Source organism: Symphalangus syndactylus, chromosome 22, assembly GCF_028878055.3.
Source record: "Symphalangus syndactylus isolate Jambi chromosome 22, NHGRI_mSymSyn1-v2.1_pri, whole genome shotgun sequence".
NCBI lineage: Eukaryota > Metazoa > Chordata > Mammalia > Primates > Hylobatidae > Symphalangus > Symphalangus syndactylus.
Window position 1 is genome coordinate 46,291,169 of NC_072444.2, and position 21,257 is coordinate 46,312,425.

A 21,257-nucleotide genomic window follows, 5' to 3' on the forward strand; every position below is an offset into this window, starting at 1 on the left:
AAGGAGTCTCAGCCTTTCAGGGCATTTTTATCAAGCCAGACCCTGTGCTAGGCACTGAGAATTCTGAGACAATTGAAACAAGATGAGTTCATGATTTACTTTTGAGAAGACTGATAAAGAAAAGAAAGGGCATGTTTAGGGCTATAACAGAGTTTCTACCAAGTGCTCCTAGGAGATGAGAAGAAGCTGCTAAGAAGACTCCTGTATGATGTTCTTCCAGGACTGACCACCAAGCCCATTAGAGAATATCCTTAGGACACACTCTGCACTTCTCCCAGCACTCAGTCCTGAGCTCCATAAAGACGGAACCACACTCCATTTCTGTGTCCTCAATCCCCACCCCAGGTCGGCATTAGAGAGATTTCAGGGTCCATTTGTGGAATAAATAATTCATAAGGCCTTAACATAGTGAGTTAATCTCTCTGGCCTTCCATGTGTCCATGTGTAAAATGAGAAATATGAACTAAATAAAATACTGTTAAAACTTTTCAGGGACATAATCTCTTTAAGGATCTGATGGCAGCCACATTTTCAATCTCTAGATAAATAGTACCTGTGGTATTGCACAAAACTGCAGGAGCTTCCTTTGTGTCCTGTGCCTCAAAACCTGGATGTAATTAATTGTATGTTCTCTTCAGTTCTAACATTGTCCATCCTCCCGACCCGTGCAAAGCAGAGTTGAGGGGTGCTGCAAGGAGCCAGACAGAGTTGGGTGGGTCCTGGATTCTAACCTTCCCAGCCGTGCGATCAGGGCTTGCCACTTCCCCTCTCTAGGCTCATCCTGCCTACCTGTGCGCTGTGTGGTGGTAATCACAGTACAACACAGTGATTGTCATCGATGGGAGTGCTTGGAAACAAAATGAAATCAGGAATGTAAAGAATTGTATAGTGTCTAATCAGAGTAATTGCTCAACAATTCAACAAAACTGTAATTATTAGTAGTATTCATTTGTACTATTTTCTGAAGTTCTAACTATAGTGTGTCCAAGTTAACATCACATTTTGTAATATTCTCAGTATGATGCTTCTGAAATCATAAAGTTAAATCTTTCTTTCTTTCTTTTCTCTCATATTTGTACAGTAAATATATACATGAACATACATATACATATATACATACACACACATACATACAGTATGTATATGTATAGTTTTTCCCCTGAGCAGCTCAGCAAATTTCTGGTTTTGTTTCCTTTCAAGGTATTTTTAAAAATAAATTACACATTTCAATTCTGACAACTGCCTTAGAAGAATCCTCATTGATTATCTCCCTGACGACTACCTTCTTTCTAACAATACTGAGTTTGCTTTGGGAAACTCTTCCCTCTTTCACGTTCCCATGGGATTTAGGGGAAGCTAGCCCACTCTCTGGTGTGGGGGTAGGCCCTGGTATAAATCAATCTGCAATCTATACGTTCCTAGCCACACACACATTGGTTCTTGGGGGCCAAGTGAGTGGCCTCTCAGGAGGATTGCTTGTAAGCCTGGAAAGCAGGGATTCTTCACCAGCTGGGATGCAGCTCCACCATGATGGGGAGCCAGCCTTAGACCGAAGTAGACATTCAACATTCATAACAGAGAGAGAAAACCATCAGACGACTGACAACTTTGTTAAACTACTAAAAACAACCATAAACGAAACCAGTCCTACCTCCTCTGGGCTTAGTCACATGCTCTAGTACCAGTGAGTTCCTGTTCTTGTGGTTGCCAGTTCAGATTGAATTTTCTGTTATTTGCAGCCAAAGGCATCTGGGTGGCATATGGATGTCACCAACCCCATGTTGCATAAATAAGCATAGGAAGGGAGAAGAACTTGCTCAAGGCAGTTCACAAACCCACTTGGAAGAACAAAAGTTCGAATCCACATTGGGTTCTAGTCCAGCTTCTTTCCACTATGCCAGACTGACTCTCAAAAGCCATTTCCTTCTGATCTCCTCATCCACTCTAAAATATCAATTTCTACCTGTACAGCCATTGTGAGATAAGTATCAAAATAGTTATTGTTTTCACAGGCCCACTAAAACACATTCACTAAGACTTGAGAACACAGTGGCGTGTCCTCTTTTGCATAGAGTATGGGCTACAAAATTCAAATATCTTTGAAAGTAGGCTGGAAGGAAATGGATTGAAAATTTCATGGGAATCTACTGTTCCCTATCCAATAATTTGGATATATCAACCTTAGAAACTGCTGCTCAGATAGTTTTAGAGGAACACTCCTTGGGGATAGGAGGGAAATCTATTCTGAGCCACTGCATCTGTTAAAAGGCCATTTCTTTTCCAAGTGCCTGGTCTGTGTAGGTTTCTTGCTATGAACCCTTTAGAGTAAAAAATCCATCAGCCTAAAATGCGTAATATGAGTGTAGCTGTAAATAAAGAATGCAAGATGTTTCCATCCCATTTTGGTCTTTTCCCCTTTTAAATATTAATAGTAGCAAATACTTGAGAATATAAGATCTTGAACTTTTCAATGTTTCTATATAAAATCTTGTCTTGGAAAGTATATGTTCTCCAATCTGGTGATATATTATATACCAAACAATTACTTCAGTGGGTTTTGATTTTTGTCAAATGTAATTCTAAAATACAGTACCACAAAGTGCAAACAAACTGGGCATTGATACGTAATTAACACTTAATCATCGGTCATTACCTTGTAATAATATACTTTTGCTGCTGCTTTAATGAATCAAAAGGCCATGGGGCCTGATTTTTATTAAATTTACATTGAAGTTATTATATCCATATTATGAATTTGTTGGCATTCAACTCAACATTTTTAAAGACTGGCCATGTTAGGTATGACGGATCTTGTTTCACACCAAAGCCACAAGAGCTTTCTCCCATTAATAGTCTCAATAGTTGGAGCAAAATGAGTTTAAAACTACCAATTAAGAAGATCTTTTTCCTTGTATGTATTGTGCAGTAACTGCAAAAGAAACACTTAGCTGCTTGGTAATTTGCAGGAGACTTAAACACCTCTGTCATCTCCTTCAGTCATTTTTTTTTTTTGTCTCCTTTTCTGGAGCTCTCAAATTTCCAATTTCTGTTGCTAAGACATTACTTATGCTTTCAAGAGTATTTCATGCAGACACATCATTATAGTGATATGGTCAATTGCCTCAATCAAACTACAGAAAAACATTCATTTAGACACACATACATAGGGAGCTAATGACAAGCCTGAGTCTTTATGGTCATGGGAATAACAAGGGCAAGGTGGTGGATACAGCCTACCCTGTCTGTAAGCAGTAAAAAGTGCACTGAGTGCAGAGAACCAAAAAAATAGCAAAAGTCACTAAAAAGACATCTTTTTAAAAATTATTACCATACACAAGTAATTCTAAGCAATGTTAGTGATAAAACATTCCTTCGCTAAACAAATCATTTGTTGGTCTGTTTCAATAAGTGCTGAAGCTACTGTTTTTTATTTTTTTATTTTTTTATTTTTTTACCTATTTTTTTTTTTTTCTGAGACAAAGTTTCGCTCTTGTCACCCAGGCTGGGGTGCAGTAGTGCAATCTCGGCTTACTGCAACCTCTGCTTCTGGGGTTCAAGCGATTCTCCTACCTCAGCCTACTGAGCAGCTGGGATTACAGGCACCTGCCACCACACGTGGATAATTTTTGTATTTTTAGTGGAGATGGGATTTCACCATGTTGGGCATGCTGGTCTCGAACTCCTGACCTCAAGCAATCCTCCTGCCTAGGCCTCCCAAAGTTCTAGGATTACAAGTGTGAGTCACCACGCCTGGACTTCAGTTCTTACTCTTAAAAATAAACAAATATATTTTGTTTATATGATGATACTGTTTTTAACAATATGTGTATAAACTTCAAATTAGTATGTTTTATCTCTTTCCACTTAATACATATTATATTCTGAGGGAAAGTTAATACAGAGAACTCTAGATTTACCATTGTCTCCTAAAAATACAGACCCAAATCTATTTGTTTATTTTTAAGAATAAGAACTCAAGTTCTCATTTTTCATCTGTATAATTACTGTGCTAGCTTTGTTTGACTCAAATCTAATGTTGAATACATGAATGTATGGAACCACAGAGGTTTGAGACAAAATTTGCATCCTACTAGAACCCAAGCAATTTCAAATTCTTAGGAATATGGTAACTTTTTACTTAATAAAATAGAAATTTATCATGAATTTTCTGTTGAAATTACTGTAGTAGAATTTTTTTGCTTGCAGAGACATGTAGAAGTTTCTAGAATCAATCCTGAAGTAAAAACATTGACAGTACTAGAATTTACAGAATTTAGTATAAAATGAAATTTTTAAGAATTTTTAACAAATATATTAGGAAGTTTAAAACCTTATCTAACTATTTGTATAGCTCTTTCTTCATATGAAACAAACTAAAATTAATAGAAAGTATTACTTTCTCAATATAAGATAAATGGACATGAATACACTATCTTTTGAACATGAACATATGAAAAAACTTAAATTTTATGAAGTCACTGTAAAATTTCGAGAAGTAGAGACTCATAAACATAAATTTTAATGTTACTATGATCGCAACAGAGCAATATGTAGGTATGCTTTTTCCATTTTTATTAAAAATACCACTTGATGTAATTTTTTAAAATTGTATTTTATTGGTATTGGAATATTGTTTCATTAGTATGATTATATACAAAATGTTTAATTATAGGAAATGTCATCATCTGTATTCCCATTATTTTTCATCGCATATCATGATTATTACTGAATATAGTTTATATGTAGAGTATGCAGTGCTAAAAGGTGATGATCCACATCCTGGCATCAAGTTTATTAGATAAGCCACTGTCCATGGGGAAGTGGTAGAGAAACCATGGGAATTCTGATTGGATAGTCACACGCTCCTAGTGTGGGAAATAAGTCAGGAAATTTCTTTTGGAACAAAGGTAAAGCAAAAAAGTAGACCCCAAATATGAATAGAATGCATAATAATCCTCTTTTCAGCTTTGCACAGAAAGTGTCATGAATAAAATCCTGTAGTGTGGAAGATTAAAGTCACAGGTAAGAAATATCTTTGCAAACTGTAATAGGTGTCTGTGGGAATTTTCGGAATGCCCATGTTTTGATGAGAGAATGACTCATTAAATACTGATAAGTCATAATAAATCATAAAGCATCAGAAGGAACTAGACATTATCACTGCTAATTTTACAGATGCCCAGTGAGATTAATTTGTTGGTACAAATGCCCACTAGTGATTGGTGGCAAAAACAAGACTAAAACTTGTTTGTTGATCAGTTACATTAAATTCATAATTGAGGGCACTTACAGCTTATTTCGAGTCGAATGAAGTCTTTAATGCCAAGATTTTCTAGGAAAACTCCGGATAATGCTGTGGTTTTAAAAAAGAAGGAAATATCGGCACTGAATTCCGCATGGAAGGTAGGAAAGTGGAGGTAAGAGGCTTCTGTATAAAATGAGACGGCGTTCCACAAGCGTCCTGCAAATGAGAAAATCCTTCAACGTGGTTTATCGTTTTCAATGGGGTATGGGAAAGCACTGGGCATGTGGATAATTTTCAAGACTAGGGCACACTGCAGGGAAAAGGGATAAGGGAGTAAAAACATCTTGTGCTCATGTAAATGCGGAGAGAAAGCTTCTTTCGATTTAGTACTCACGGTCACCATAGCAACGCAAGGGACCAATTCTCCAAGCGGCTTCTGAGTTTGATCTGTCCGTATCAGTGATAACTATCTGAGTGACAGGCAAGTGGTCTTTGAAGGAAAGAAAGCCAGTATCATTTGTCCTGCAAAACATAAATTTAAGAAAAAAGAGGACAAAATGTGGATAATCTTGGGACTCTTTTCCATGTCCCCTGTTTTCAGAAGTGATTTGGGCAGTTGCTGCGGGTAGGGGCAGAGAGGGGGAAAACAGAAGGCCTTTCATTGCCTGTGTGTGTGTGTGAAGGGAAGGAATATTAATTACAAAACCCATGGCTGGCTTCCAAAAACAAGTGAATTTTACATCTTCCCCACATGTGCTTGTAGAAATGGATAGTTTACAAAGATGCTGCTTTTGGTGGCTAAGAGCAGCCCACCAGCTCAGTGTGTGCTAATGTGACATTAAACCTCACCTCTCATTCCCATAAAGAGATCGGCTATCTCAGCAACTAACTTGAAACAGCCATCACAAATTCCACTCAAAAATCACTCCAAGGACTTGTTTCAGCCACCTGCCAACAGGTTTCAATCAACTTTAGATTTTTTTTTAACCACCTTTTAACTCGAAGTGCTTTATACTTACTGCTTCGTTGCTTTTCATTTTGTTCTTAAAGATCTCAGTAGTTAGTGGCTCTGGCTTTGTTTTTGTTAACCATTCAAGTAAAATGTTGACTAATCACCTTTGGATAGAGTTTAGAAAGAATAGGATAAGCCATTGGATATTTTCCCCTTTTGTTTAAGGTGGTATTTTTGGACTCATGGTAAGGGCCACATCATTTGGCTGAGAAGGAAAAATTGGACGTAGGAAACTAGCATTGAATGTACAATGGTTTTGAGGCAGAAATACACTAGGGGATAGGAATTTTACCCCCCAAAAAATCCTATGCCATAGTTGTCATTATGCCCATTTACAAATGAGGAAACTGAGGCTCAGAGGTATTAGATAGGGGGCCTAAAGTCACACCTCACACCACAGAAGAGACAGGGACAGTGTCACATTCTTGGTATCCCCAGTATCTACCCCAGGTCTTTAAGGACATAGTTTTAGAAGTATACAGGTGTGTTCTGGAATCTCTGTCCCCAGGTCCTAGCTGTGTTAGACTGGGCAAATGATTTCATTTCTGAGATCTTCAGTGTGCTCAATTTTAAAATGGAGATAACATCTACATCACAGTGACTGATGGGTTTAAAAGAGATTATGTAGTCACTTAGCATGGTGCCTGATCTATGGCAAATGCTCAAAAATGGTGGCAGTGACACTTATTTTAGTTCTAATCTTTGTCCCTGTACTACTCTGTGGCCCCAGGCAAGTCAATTTATCTTTTTATGCATCCACCTATGATTTTGTATTGGAGAGCTTATATTACACAGCACATGTAGAAAATTAAATTTTCAGATTTATTATCCAACTCATGAAAATAGAGAAAAACATATTAATTCATCTTGATTATGAATAAGTCAAATATTCACCTGTATATATATTCCTACAGATATTCCTACAGATCAAATGGAAAATGTAAAGAAATATACTATACAATATCTACAATTCAAATACCTGTACTTAGAGGCCATTCAAAGGATATAGAATAAGGCTTTGTCTCAGCTTGAAAGTACATCTATGAATGTTGCATAGACACAGGGATGAATTTCAGTCTCCACATTCCAGTATCTTTTCAGGCAGAGATTTCAAAGCAAATTCCAAACAGCCGAAGTGGAATGAAGACCAAACCCAAATCCTCTCCTGAAGAAATTCTGTACTGCTATAGAATTGTATGTCTCTCCATTTCCATTTTCAAGGTGAAAATGGTAGTTTCTAAAGTCTGCCCATCAATGCCAACGACAGCCTTTCCTATACACTCTGGCATCTTTTCTACAAAAATTTGATGTTTTTGTGTCAAAGTGTTTGGATCTAGAAATAACAATCTAAGAATAAAATTCTCTTCCAAACAACAGAGGAAAGAAATCATATTTAGTTTGATGATGCAAGACACATTACTAAGGATACTTTTTACCTGAAAACTTTAAGTAAATTGCTCTCTAAAGCTGTTTAATGCAACAGAAACAGATATAAATTTAAATGCCTACAGGGGCCAAGCAAGTCAAACAGTATGTGAATCCAGCTTTGTGTTAGTAATAAATGGAAATTGACACACAATCTCTTGTCGGGGGAAAGAGAGATAAGTATAAAGTAGCTGTCCCAACTAAAACAGGCCTGTAGTACTCATTAGCAACAGGAAATTATGCTATTCTGTAATATGAGACCAAAGAGCCAGGCTACAATCTTAATGTAAAAATGTTCAGTTTTTGAATATTGGCCATGAATTTTAAATTTCTTTAAAAAATTATAGTGGGAACCCACACTGACTGGACCAATAAACTGCATGTGAAGGCTGTGTTGAGCCTATAGGCAATGGAGCCATCAAGGAGAATTTGCATATTTATTCCTGCTTTTAATGTCATATTAGGAATATGATCAGATTTAATTAAATTTGTGAGTGACAGGTATGATTCCAACATTTCAAAACAATGGATAGGACAATTGGTGGTGATGGTAGTGGTGATTGTCATGGTGGGTTTTAGTCACAATAAAATGATGCAAATGATGGTGGTACCTATTGATAGGCAAGGAGTCTACAGCTGTAGATTTGCTTTTTTCATGCCAAGGGTAAGGACTCTGCAAACTTTCACTTCCTTTGGAACAATGCACAAGGCCCTTCCTAAGTACAGTTGAGAGATGATTGTGTTGTATGTAGTAAGAAAGCCTGTCACTGGAATCAGATGACATGAGTTGAATCCATGTACCTCACCACCCTAGTTGTATAATATCAGTGAGGTCACTCTGGGGATCAGCTTTCTTATGTTTTAAATGGTTATAATAATAACAATAATTTGATATTGTTGTATTAATCAAACGGAATAATGTATACAAGACAATGAACACACCAACTTGTACATAGTAGAGACTCAATACATAGTTATGGAAATTCTCATTGACGTTTGAAATAAAAACATGACAAAGAATGCATAAAAGGAGAACAAGAAATGGCACCCCACAACCGGAATGCATGAGCAGAGCAGCCAGACATTCTCATTTATGGAGCCTACAAGAGCTCATAGAATAGGCATCTGATCCTTAAAAAACACTTTAGTATGACCTAAAAATAATAAAACACATGTGGCAAGAAAAAAAATTAAATATTCTCAAGAGCAAGGGTATGGTACAGAATTAGTCAATGTGGTCTTCTCTAAGTTTAAATATCTGAATCTTGGTATTTCACCAAATTTAGAGTGGCAGAGTGGTGGGGGCGGGGTATCATTCAGGTTTGATGAAATGTCACAGACTGCCATTCATTTTCATCAACCAATTTTGGTTAACTGCTGCTTGGTAAGCTTATTTTAGTAAATAATTTGGGTGACTTAACTATTAAAAAATACAGTGGGTTTTTTTCCCTCTTTTGTGTCCTTTCCTCTTTCAGTCACTCAGAAGCAGCAAATAAAATGTTATATATATATATATGGTAGACAAACAGAAAATTACAGGAAGAATTCAAGAACTCAGTTCCATTTGAAGCCCATATGTGAATCTGAGTGGATCAACTTCAAGAGACCCCACACCTCCTTCTCCTGAGTGGGGTACATGATGTTTCTCTTTTCTTATGGCTGGAAATGAGGAATGGCCAGTAAGATGCCTGCAAGGAACTCTTCAAGTCTGCAGTGCTGCAACGATGCTTGCTGATAATTCTTCTATCTTAGCTTTGTTTAAGGAGCAATTATTTCTCTTTCACTCTCTTTCTCAAGGCTTCCAGATTAAAAAAAAAAAAAAAGACCAAGGAGTTTAGGTAACAAGAAGCTTTAAATGAGCTTAAAGGTCATTTGGCTTCCAACCAAAGCAAATGCAGGCATTGAGTGGTCAAATATACAGTCTACCCCAGGATAATATCCATCTCTCTGTGCTCCACACAGGGATGGGTAGGGGGGACTGGACCACATCTGCAATCTTGTTTTTATTTCCTAACATAAGAAACAAGGGGTGAAGGCAAATTAAGTATGTATTTAAAATGTTCAGAAACTATTTTTTTTCTATAAATGCTCTAGAAATCTGAAACCATAGGACGTTTCACAAACCAATACAAGAAAACAAAAGCAGGTCTTGGTATATGAATCAGCCAAGGTTTACTCAATGTCACTTTACTGTTAAGAAATTAAAATGATCCTCAAGACATTAGAGATGTAAAATTGATTTAAAAAATACCACAGATGAAGATTTTGGGAGTCATAATTTGTAGAACATTCCTTCAATATAAATAAAGAAACAATTAGTGGTGCCATTATATATATATATATAATGAATATATATATAAATATATTTCTAGAAATATATTTATATATATATATAATAAATATATATATATATATTTCTAGATTGCCTTTGGTCTTATTCAGGAAGCAAGTAGATTAAAAGTCAAAACTATTAGACTATACACCATACTTGTGATTCAGTACCACTTAGATCTTGATGATCCCAAAATATATATCTCTTTTTCTGTGGAACACATCAACTGTTTGTCTTCTCCAACTCTTCAAATTTCTCAAGACTCAATTCCAGTTTCCTCTCAAAAATGTCCCCAAATGTTCTGTATTCTCTTTTCCTTCTCTATTCTAATTTTAATTTCTTGCATAAAATATTTTGTGACATTGATTTATATATTGACTTGTGTGTGTGTGTGTAATTCTTGTTTTCCCTGTTGGAAAATGAGTAAATGTTTCGTAAAGAATAAGCTCGGCATTAATCAGCAATCTAGCAAAGATATCTGCAAAGTCAGACCATCAAACCCACTGTGATTTGCTTTCTCTTGGCTTGAGCAGTGCTCCCCTTGTCCATGGCTAGTATTTTATCCTGAATCTCATCTTCTCCTGATTTCTCAGGGCACTTTCTCCTTCAGTTAAGCTCTCTCTTTATGTTGTACCTTCAACTTCTCCTGCTTCTTCTGCTTGCATGCTGTAGTCATCCTCAACCCTATCTCTCAATCTAGTTACTTCCCTTCTTTTCTCCTCAGAGCCAAATTTTCTTCAGATAATTGCCTGCATTCTCTCATCTCATCTTCCTCTGCACCCTTTTCCTCCTCAACCTACTACAATTGGCCTTTTCCCTTTTCAGTCCACTGAGACTTCTCTTATTAAATTGTTAGTTTCCATGGAACATGTCAGCCCCTAATGTCCTTCACTTCGTTACACCGTTTTACATTTTACTTTTGCCTTCTTTGCTGCTACACACACACACACAGACAGACACACACACACATGTTCCTCCGTGAATATATATTTATTTGACTGTCTACTAAATCCTTCCCTTGGATATCATCAGGTACCTTAAACTAAGATGTTCAACTTCCTTCACTAGTCATTTTCTCAAGGGTCAGCTTTCCCACCTGTCTGTCACTCAACTCTGTGAATGACTTATCCTGTACACCCAGTTGCTGAGATCATAAGCATAAGAGTCTTCATTTCTTTCTTACTTCCTCCCTTGCTCTTAATTAACAATTTCCACCAATTACACCTTCTTCATATCTCTCTGTTCAACTGCTTTATCCTCATGGTCCCGGACTCAGTTTTATTTTGAGATCTCATGGCTCTGCATAGGCTTTGGGGCTGGTGACATAAACTGGATCCCTGCTTCTAATCTATCCACTCTCTTAATTCCTATCATTCTTCTTATTATTCCAGGAAACATGTTTACATAATATGTACCATGATTCATACTTTATTGCTTAAAACCTTTTAAGAGGTCTCTATCTCTCACAGGCAAAGTCTAAATACCGAAATATTTATAAAGTGGCCAATAAAATTCTATTTTAAATCACTGTTGACTTCTCCAGAGATAAATTGTTTTTTTAAAAATAAGATCCCTAAATTAGAGACACTGCTAGAGTTTGAGGTTGCTGCTTTATAATGTACTGGTGGTTTGGGGACTCAGATGAGCAACTCATACCCGTGGATCCTTTCCCTGGCCATGGGAGCATTGAAGTAGAGTTTCACTCATGAACTCACTTAATCCTGAGAATAACGCTAGGAAAATATTGTAACAATTTCCTGCATTGTACAGGAGCAATAACTGAGATTCAGGAAGGTGACGAAACTTCTCAAGGTTTATCATTTGCAAATGGAAAGGCCAGGATTTGGACACAGATTTAGATGCCAAAGCATTTGCCTATAACCACCAATGTCTCCTGTGCTCCAACATGGGTCTCCCACCTGCCGACAGCAGCTCTCTCAAGAGTGGAAGCTGGTGTTTCTCACATTAGTCTATGCCTCCTCTGGACTGTGCTGGAATCACAGCGCCAGGCTCTGAGTCCTCACACTGATCCGTAGGTCTCAGGGTGACCATCCCCATTCTGTGCACACAGGCTTTCTCCACACAAGACACAGCTCAATTGACTAGGTTTCAGTTTACTAACTTGCAATCATTTTCTAGCCCTACATTCCCTGAGATTACACATGGATCACCTTGATAGGATTTCTGGGAGTCCATGAGCTCTTCTGTTATACATTCACAAGGAATCTCTTGGTTTATTTACACACAGGGCAGATCCATCAGTTACCTGGTGAATTTTACGAATAAACTTTCAGAGAGCAACCTTATTTTGGGGAGAAGGAACCTCAGTGCTATTTCCTTACTCCACTCGAAGTTTGGTGGTTGAATGAACTTTGTGCTGGCATGCTATTACTTCTGCTATGTTTTTGTTCATTGCATACATGCATATATACTTTTCTTTCTTTTCCCTTTAGTTTCTTTTCTTTTTATTTCCAACTTTTAATTTCAGGGGTACATGTGCAGGATGTGCAAGTTTATTACACAGGTAAACATGTGCCATGGTGGTTTGCTGCACAGATCATCCCATCACTTAGTTATTGAGCCCAGCATCCAGTAGCTATTCTTCCTGATGCTCTCCCTCCTCCCACACCCAGCCGTCCTACAGGCCCCAGTGTGCGTCGTTCCCCACCCCGATGTGTTCATGTGTTCTCATCAGTCGGCTCCCACTTATAAGTGAGAAGATGCAGTATTTGGTTTCCTCCTCCTGTGTTAATTTACTGAGAATAATGGCTTTCAGCTCCATCCATGTCCCTGCAAAGCACATTATCTCATTCATTTTTATGACTGCATAGTATTTCATGGTATATATGTACCACATTTTCTTTATCCACTCTATCATTGATGGGCACTTAGGTGGATTTCATGCCTTTGCTATTGAGAATAGTGCTGAAATGAACAGACATGTGCATGTATCTTTATCATAGAATGGTTTCTATTCCTTTGGGTATATGCCCAGTAATGGAATTGCTCAGTCAAATGATAGTTCTGTCTAAGTCTTTGAGGAATCGCCACACTGTCTTCAAAAATGATGGAACTCATTTACACTCCCGCCAACAGTGTAAATGTGTTCCTATTTCTCCACAACCTCTCTAGCTAATCTGTTGTTTTCATGGCTTTTTAATAGCCATTCTGACTGGTATAAGATGGTATCTCATTGTGGTTTTGATTTGCAATACATGCATACAGACTTTTCTTAGACATCAGTTTAACTTCTATAAATCAGTGTTGCCTTTTATAGTTTATTTAAGCTCGGATGAAAATGGAGAAAATAATAATAAAAAGATGGTTGATAAATCTTTGAGCTCTGACTCCATGCCACATATGCTGGGTGCACAAATTATTGCTAACTCAGCCAATATTTCCCAGAGATAGATATTCCTCCACTTTTAAAAATAAATTAGAAACCAGAAGCTTAGAGAGGCTAAATGACTTAGGCTTTCCAGTTAATAAGTGACAAATCTACAATTTGTTCTTTCCATTACATAATAAAATATTACTGAGAGATTCATTACATTTTACATCCAGAAAATGACAATGATACCAGCAAAAATAGCTACAATTGGGTGTATTCTAAGTGTTATTACATGAATTAGCTCATGACACTTTCACAAAATACCTATAAGACAGATGTGCAAAGGAGATGGAATTATTTCTCCTTCTGCTACATGATGAAGGCACTATACTTTTAAAAAATGCAGACATTGGGATTTATTTGTAGTCCACAGAGAGCATTGCCATGGACCACGGAAGCAGCCCCAGGCAGAGTAGAAATGACAAAGACAGAGAGAATGAAAGGAGTAGGAAAACAGCATCACCAGCTTCCCATTCTGTCAGAGCTGTCCCCTTCAGACATACTTGGCTAAGAGTTCCAGTAAATTCTGATCAAGAAGAAGTTGTAAGGAATGTCTCCCTGTGTATCTGTGTTCTGACTGGTAATTTCTGAATATCCCTGTGGTAAAGCCAGCTCCTCAGGGAGAGGATCATTTCATGTAAATGCAAAATCATAATCTCTATAATGACTTTGAGTTTTGTTTCTGATACAATTTTGCAATTGCTCAAATAATGAGACTTTGCAGACAATTTAGTGATAGTATATTTGTAGGGCTTGACAGATAACTGATGTAATAGAAACCTCAGCCTACGTTTTGTTTTCCACAAGATAAAAAAAATGTATTTCATAGCTATGTTTTGTTTTCCAGAACTCATAGATGATAAGCTGTTCATATTAGATATTTTTCCCTAAAAGGTAGATAGGATGGTGGCATCATTAAATAAAAGGAAAGAAAAAAAAACCCTCTTTAATGCTATGCTAGGCAAAATATCAACTATTTACCTCATTTAGAATTCTACAAAATAATGATGCGATATTTTGGTTTTGAATTTTCAACTTCTTATTACAAGTTCTTTTTTTGTATTTTCATATTTTTTGCTTTATCTCTTAATTGGGCAATGCCTTTTTATTCTTTCCTTTGAAGTACATCACAAAACATTCTGGCTAAAAAGAAATGTAGGCTGGGCACAATGGTTCATGCCTGTAATCCCATAACTTTGAGAGTTCGATGCATGAGGATTGCTTGAGGTCAGGAGTTTGAGGCTGCAGTGAGCCAAGATCACACCACTGCACTCTAGCCTTGGTGACAGAGTGAGACTCTGTCTTAAGAAAAATAAAAAAAATTGAAACCCAGTCACGGGAACATTATCATAAGCAAGCCAGTATCAAGTTACTCCAGAATGTATACTTTAAGAGTATATTCAATGACTAAAACAGCAGAAAATAACTAGCAAGTGGAGCACATATTTGGCCAGGAAGAGTGGATGAGGAGAGAGAAAATGTGCCATCTCCTCATTCATGCATCCTCTCATTCAGCAGTTAATGCGTGGAGGACCCACCATGTGCCAAGCACGCTCCTCTCCAACACAAGAGGCTGGCCCTGGTTAGTTTGCAAGATGCGTGTGGGAATTCAGGGACTGAGTGAGCAAAAACCCACCTAAACCCTTCCTAATTCCTGTCTGCCTAGAGAACAGGCACTTTCAAAACTCAATAAACAGTAGAGTAGCTCATAAACAGATTAATGAATAATAAAATTCAACCAATAGAGATTGCCTAATTTATTATTTTTTTTAAATAAGGGGTAGAACTTTAGTGTGCCCTGAGGTGAACTTTTTATTTCTCTCAGAATTCAGGATTGGGGCCCCTTCTCCAGATACTACGTGGTCTAAGGTCCCCTTAATGCATGGAGCCTGGGAATCTCAGAGGTGAAGGTTTTGAGGAAACTGAAAGAGTTCTGAAAGATCAAATAATGACCGAGGTGAGGAAACAGCAAAATTCGACACCACTAGGAGGTATCCAGCATCATCTCATTCTACCTCTCATGGGAAGGGAATGCAGGGCCCTTGGGAAGGGCAATGTCCTGGGGCCTGGATTAAACATGCATTCACCAAAACAAAAGCTTATTTTGAAGTCAAATGTATACAAAGATAACTTTTGGAACAGGATGTTCACTTGTAATTACTTTTTAAAAAAGTAATCATTTAATTGAACAACAAAAATTGTATATATTTATAGGGTATAACGTGATGTGTTGATGTATGTATAAATCGTGGAATGGCTAAATCAAACTCCTTGACATATCTATCCCCTTACGTGGAAACAATCTCAGTGTCCATCAGTGAATAAATGAATAACGAAAATGTGTATATAACCAATGAACTACTGTTCAAGCTTGGCAAATTAAGAAAACCCTGCCCTTTTCCATAACATGAATAAACCTGGACTATATGATGGTAAGTGAAATAATCCGGGCATAGAAAGACAAATAACTACTTTTGATAGCCAGAAGAAAATCAATCTGTAGCAAAAGGCATATAGGTTAAAATTGGTAAGTATTTATTGTGAGATTGTGAAACAGGAGTAATGGCTAACAAGGAAGTAAATTTCAACTAATCCTATCATGGCTACGGCCTGACCTATCTAAAAATACATTGGTAAAAATCTGTCTAACAGCAATCATTCATCCATTGTTCATTCATGAATTTAGCAACATTTATTAAATAATTTCTCTGTAACAGAAAAGTAGAACCAAAGAGTAAATAGTAGCTTAAAGCTCCAGGATTCCATGTGCTAAAAAGATAACATTCCATAAAAATATTCTATTCTTTATGGAAAAGAATAAAAGATTTTCTTTTTTGGATTATCAGATGACCGGAATTTACACCTTACATCATTTTCTCTTCCTATTTTTGCCGTATCACTTTATACAAGGGTACACTAAGGGCAAGAGGCAAAGAACAGAGTTACTAAAAATCAAATAAAAACTTCTGTACTTTCTTCTAAAATAAATGAAAGAATGTTCTACTGCTAAGTAAAAGAGCTTCACTTTAGTGCAACCTGGTTGTTTGGATGAGAAGACTCTTCATTTGGGCCACGGGTCATCATCATGAGGGACATTGTGCATTCTCTCTGCCTTCTCCAACATGCTGCTCTGCCAGCCTTTGACCCCTCTTGCTAGATGACTGTTTTTCCACCTTCCACACAGCCCAACACTCTCCCGTGCTGTCTCCAGGGTCTGCAACCCGGAGCTGTCACCAGAGTTTCCTTTCTTACTCTCAACAAGCCAGCACTCTAAAGTAGCTGGTTCAGAAACCATTTAGTTGGGAGGATTCCTAGAGATTGAATGATTATGTTGAGAGAAGTTCCTTTGAAAACAGTCATTAATCAGTAAAATTATTATTCTTTACATGTTCCTTCGTTTATTCCTTTTTCATTACGATTTTGTGATTTGGCTGTGATAGAAACCCCTAGGAAATCAGCTAATTCCGATGGGTTGTTAAAGCTTTCCTCTTACTCTAAGAAGGAAATGTGCTTTTGAGGTTCACTGAATGACTTTTTTTTCTCTCCCCACCCACCTCAATCTTGTGAGCTGTGTCACTTTCACTCAGCCCTACAACATGCACTCATTATCTTCATTTACTTGGGTCTTATTGAAATGTATGTTATTAAGAGGCTTATTAAAATAGAACAAGATGGCCATGGTTGAATGCACCTATAGTCCCAGCGCTTTGGGAGGCTGAGATGGGAGGATTGCTTGAACCCAGGAGTTCAAGACCAGCTTGGGCAACAAAGTGAGAAGCTTACTCAAAAAAATAATAAAACAAAACAAAAAATTATTAATCACCAGAGGTTTATAAGATGCCACAGTTTCCCTAAGCACCCTGGCTTAGCAAAAAGAAACATGCATGCTGCGGTGATGTGATTTGAGAGATTGTAGGAGAGTTCTCTCTAGCATCCTTACTGACTGGCTATTATTCAAAACCCCAACATTAGCAGCTCCTTTGACATAATCATTAGGGGCATCCTTAGATTCAGCTAAAATGCCTACTCTGCCCCTTAGTCAAGCGACCTTAACCAAACAATTTATCATCTCTGAGCCTCAGTTTCTTTTTGTGGGGAAAAGAAATAATAAAACCAACCTCAAGAGTTATTGAGATGTTAATATGAGGTACAGTATATAAAATATTAAGAACAATTCAGGATATGATAGGTAACATTTAAGTGACAATACTATCTAGGAGTTGTAACATATTAAACTGCTATCCACTGGGTTCTATACAAGGCCAAGTCAGTTTTCTGATTAGTTTCACAAGAGCAAAAACTTGAGGGAATTTTACAAGGCAAGAATATCCAAAGTTTCTCTGAGGCACACAGACCACCGCTGATATAAAAAGAGGCGTGGTGGTCTAAAACAAAAATTTGAAATGTGTGGAAAGTCAGTTTGACCACATGTTGGTCAAGAAAGAAGTTGCATGTATGTTGAACTTGATTAACTATTTCACAAGTGTGTTAGCTTTTGTATTTTTCCTTTCTGCAGTAAATAATAGAGTTTGATAGATAAATAATAAATGTATTTTCACAAAGATGTGCCTGGTCTCACGTGTGAATGCTTATCGTATGCCATAATCCTTGAACAGACAAAGCTAGCTCACTGTTATTTCCGTACAAGGAGCTTCATAACCTGGATTTGACCTTCCTCCTTTCCTTTATCTTCTGTACATTTCTCACATGACGACTGTACAACAACCACACCAATATATTTGTGGTTTGAGAGAGTGGTGATTTTTATATTATTTTAAATTTCCCCGCTGCACACAGATGTTCCCCCTACCCCCACCCCCTACTTGTAGTACACCAGTTTGTTTATTTATTTAACTAGCTGCTTCTGCTCCTTCAAAATATAACTGCTGCTCCTCTTCACAATCTAAATTTCCCAGCTCATTTCTACCCCAGGTTTAGGCACATCTGTGCTTATTTCTCTCGCCAAATTTTTCAAACCCATGTATTTCTAGTAGGTTGGTGCAAAACTCATGGCAGTTTTTGCCACTACTTTTTTTTTTTTTTTTTTTTTGAGATGGAGTCTCAGTCTGTCGCCAGGCTGGAGTGCAGTGGCGCGATCTCGGCTCACTGCAACCTCTGCCTCCTGGGTTCAAGTGATTCTCCTGCCTCAGCCTCCTGAGTAGCTGAAACTAGAGGCACGTGCCACCATGCCCAGGTAATTTTTGTATTTTTAGTAGAGATGGGGTTTCATCATGTTGGCCAGATTGGTCTTGAGCTTCTGACCTCGTGATCCCCCACCTCGGCCTCCCAAAGTTCTGGGATTACAGGTGTGAGCCACTATGCCCAGCCTTGCCACTGCTTTTAAATGACAAAAACCACAATTACTTTTGCACCCACCTAATAACTAAACAGCGGTTTCTTTCCAGTGTTCTGAGGGTTCCTCAAGGGCAGGGACCGTAATGCCCCTGACTTTCTCTGCACAGCAGACTATCTGTCTGGCACAGAGTAGGCACTAAGTAAGTAAGTGATAAATCAGTAAATGTCTGATAAAGTAATACATATAGATGCTTCTATAATAAAGTATTTATAAAAACCCTTTATCACAAGCTATGACTTGCACTAAGACAAAGAATGAAACTCAGAAGTGCTGAATCAGAATCTCAGTCTCTACTCCCTCTTGAGAATGACAGAAGAAACTTTCTGATCTGTTCTCACCTAGACTTTGCCCCAAGATGGTCAATGTGCTACCCTGGGACATCCAGGAATGAGTCAGGCATCCTTAAGAGGGGAAGTTCGGTCTTTTTCTCTTGACGTTTGATAGGCTGATTGTTGAACAGGACCTTATCTAATAATAAATTCTGATGCCCTGAGTGAGGTCTCTTGCCACAGAAAGTGGCACTGGATGGAAAATTGTCCCTGGCTCTAAAGGAAATGGAAAGGGTCATGAAATATGTAATAACTTCTAGAGTGATCAAGGTGAGAGAAGACATTATGAAGAATCCCTCTGAGCTCACTCTAGATGATGAAGTGACATTATCAGATGAGGGGTTCAGAGGATACTGAAACATCGAGCAAGTCAAAGGAGGGAGAGGCTGGGAGCAGAATGGAAGAGATCAGTGGAAAGTTTTAGGAAAGGAGACACAGAGCACTTCAGACCAATTAAGGGATATAAGGCCACGCTCTTCCCTGCTCCTCAGTGTGCAGTAATTTAAGCCTGGATCAGTTGTTCCCAAGTAGGAGGAGACACTGAGGCAGTGTTCAGTAGGCAAATGTCCTATAAAGAAAGGGGTAAAGGAAAAGAAACAGTGAGCAAAGATCAAGAAGGCAGCTAAGAAAGGACTCAGAGTCTGCCGGGAGCACTGGCTCATGCCTGTAATCCCAGCACTTTGGGAGATCGAGGCAGGAGAATCATGAGGTCAGGAGCTCGAGACCAGCCTGACCAACATGGAGAAACCCCGTCTGTACTAAACCTTAGCTAGGCGTGGTGGTGTGCCCTGTAATACCGGCTACTCAGGAGCCTGAGGCAGGAGAATCGCTTGAACCCGAGAAGCAGAGGTTGCAGTGAGCAGAGATTGCATCATTGTACTCCAGCCTGGGCAACAGAGCAAGACTCTGTCAAAGAAAGGAAAGAAAGAAAAGAAAGAAAGAAAGAAAGAAAGAAAGAAAGAAAGAAAGAAAGAAAGAAGAAGAAAGAGAGAGAGAGGAAGGAAGGAAGGAAGGAAGGAAGGAAGGAAGGAAGGAAGGAAGGAAGGAAAGAAGGAAGAAAGGAAGGGAGGAAAGAAGGAAGGAAGAAGGGAGGGAAGGAGGGAGGGAAGGAGGGAGAGAAGGAAGGAGGAGGGAGAGGAGGGAGAGGAGGGGAGGGGTCCCAGTCAAGAGTAACTAGGAGGAAGCACTTCTACCTATTCTAGCTCCTATATCTGTTTATTTGATTATACACATAGTGTCTAGTATGCACTGTGAGAGTAAATTTATAAATCAAAGGAATGAGTGAATCCAAGCGATTGGGAGCAGATGTTTGAATATGTTTTACGGCAGCACAACCATCTAACACCTCAACACGCCTCCCAAGCTCATAGGTGCCATCTTGTGATAATTCTCTTCTTTAAAGATTGTCTAAATTAATCTGTTCAACTAATTACCACTGAATGTCTTCTGTAGGTCTTGAGAGGTATAATGTTTAAAGAGACATGGCCTCCACCCAGGATACAAATCATAGTTGGTTTGTAGGCATCCACGATAATGAGATAGAATTCGCTGCAGGATAAAGTGGGGGCTCACAGAATGCAGAGGTCCATTCTACCTGTGGTTAACTATATTTGATTTTACCCACATGAAGAGGAAAAATTCATTGCCATATAACTTCGGCCAGCTTGAGTTTAGGAGAAGGCACTCGGGTAACCTGCCCTGGTGCCCAAGCAGCCCTAGGGTGTTCTGAAGTGATAATTCACATCTCCTGGGACCCAGTAAGGACAAATGCCTGGTCCTTTCCTTGCTGAACTGAGATTTTGACTTAACCTTATATTTTATGTGAAATAGTCCTAGCTGTTAACAGTTTGAGGAGTGAGTAAAAACACTAAAAGGAAATTTGGGGATTGAGACTAGCTTAACATAAGAATTTTTAATTAAAATTAAGTAGCATTTGATGAAGTAAGCAAAATTGCTAAGCCAAAACCAAAGAATGCTTTAAATTCAGTCAAAACAAAAGTATATTTAGAAATGATCTGTACATATTTTCATAATCAATACAGTAAAAAACTAGCAGTTCACTTGGAGGATAAAAGAAGAGTAAATGTAATGGGCATGGAAGCTTCAAACTAAATTCATTTTACAGAAGTAAGTTGGTGTAGGAGACTAAGAAACTCTGGCTGCAGAA

The 21,257-nt window shown here is 38.1% G+C and overlaps 1 protein-coding gene across 5 annotated transcripts in view; it reads right to left on the reverse strand.

The window, feature by feature from the left end:
• The window catches only part of CNTNAP5 (contactin associated protein family member 5), an 884,209-nt gene that overhangs the window by 152,458 nt on the left and 710,494 nt on the right, over positions 1–21,257 (reverse strand). For all 5 annotated transcript variants that reach the window (XM_055262660.1, XM_055262659.1, XM_055262661.1 and 2 more), the window contains exons 15-16: positions 5,640–5,767; positions 5,291–5,461 (exon numbers count right to left, since the gene is read on the reverse strand). In XM_055262660.1, coding sequence (XP_055118635.1) covers positions 5,291–5,461; positions 5,640–5,767 — 299 coding nt within the window. The remainder of the gene's footprint in view (positions 1–5,290; positions 5,462–5,639; positions 5,768–21,257) is intronic.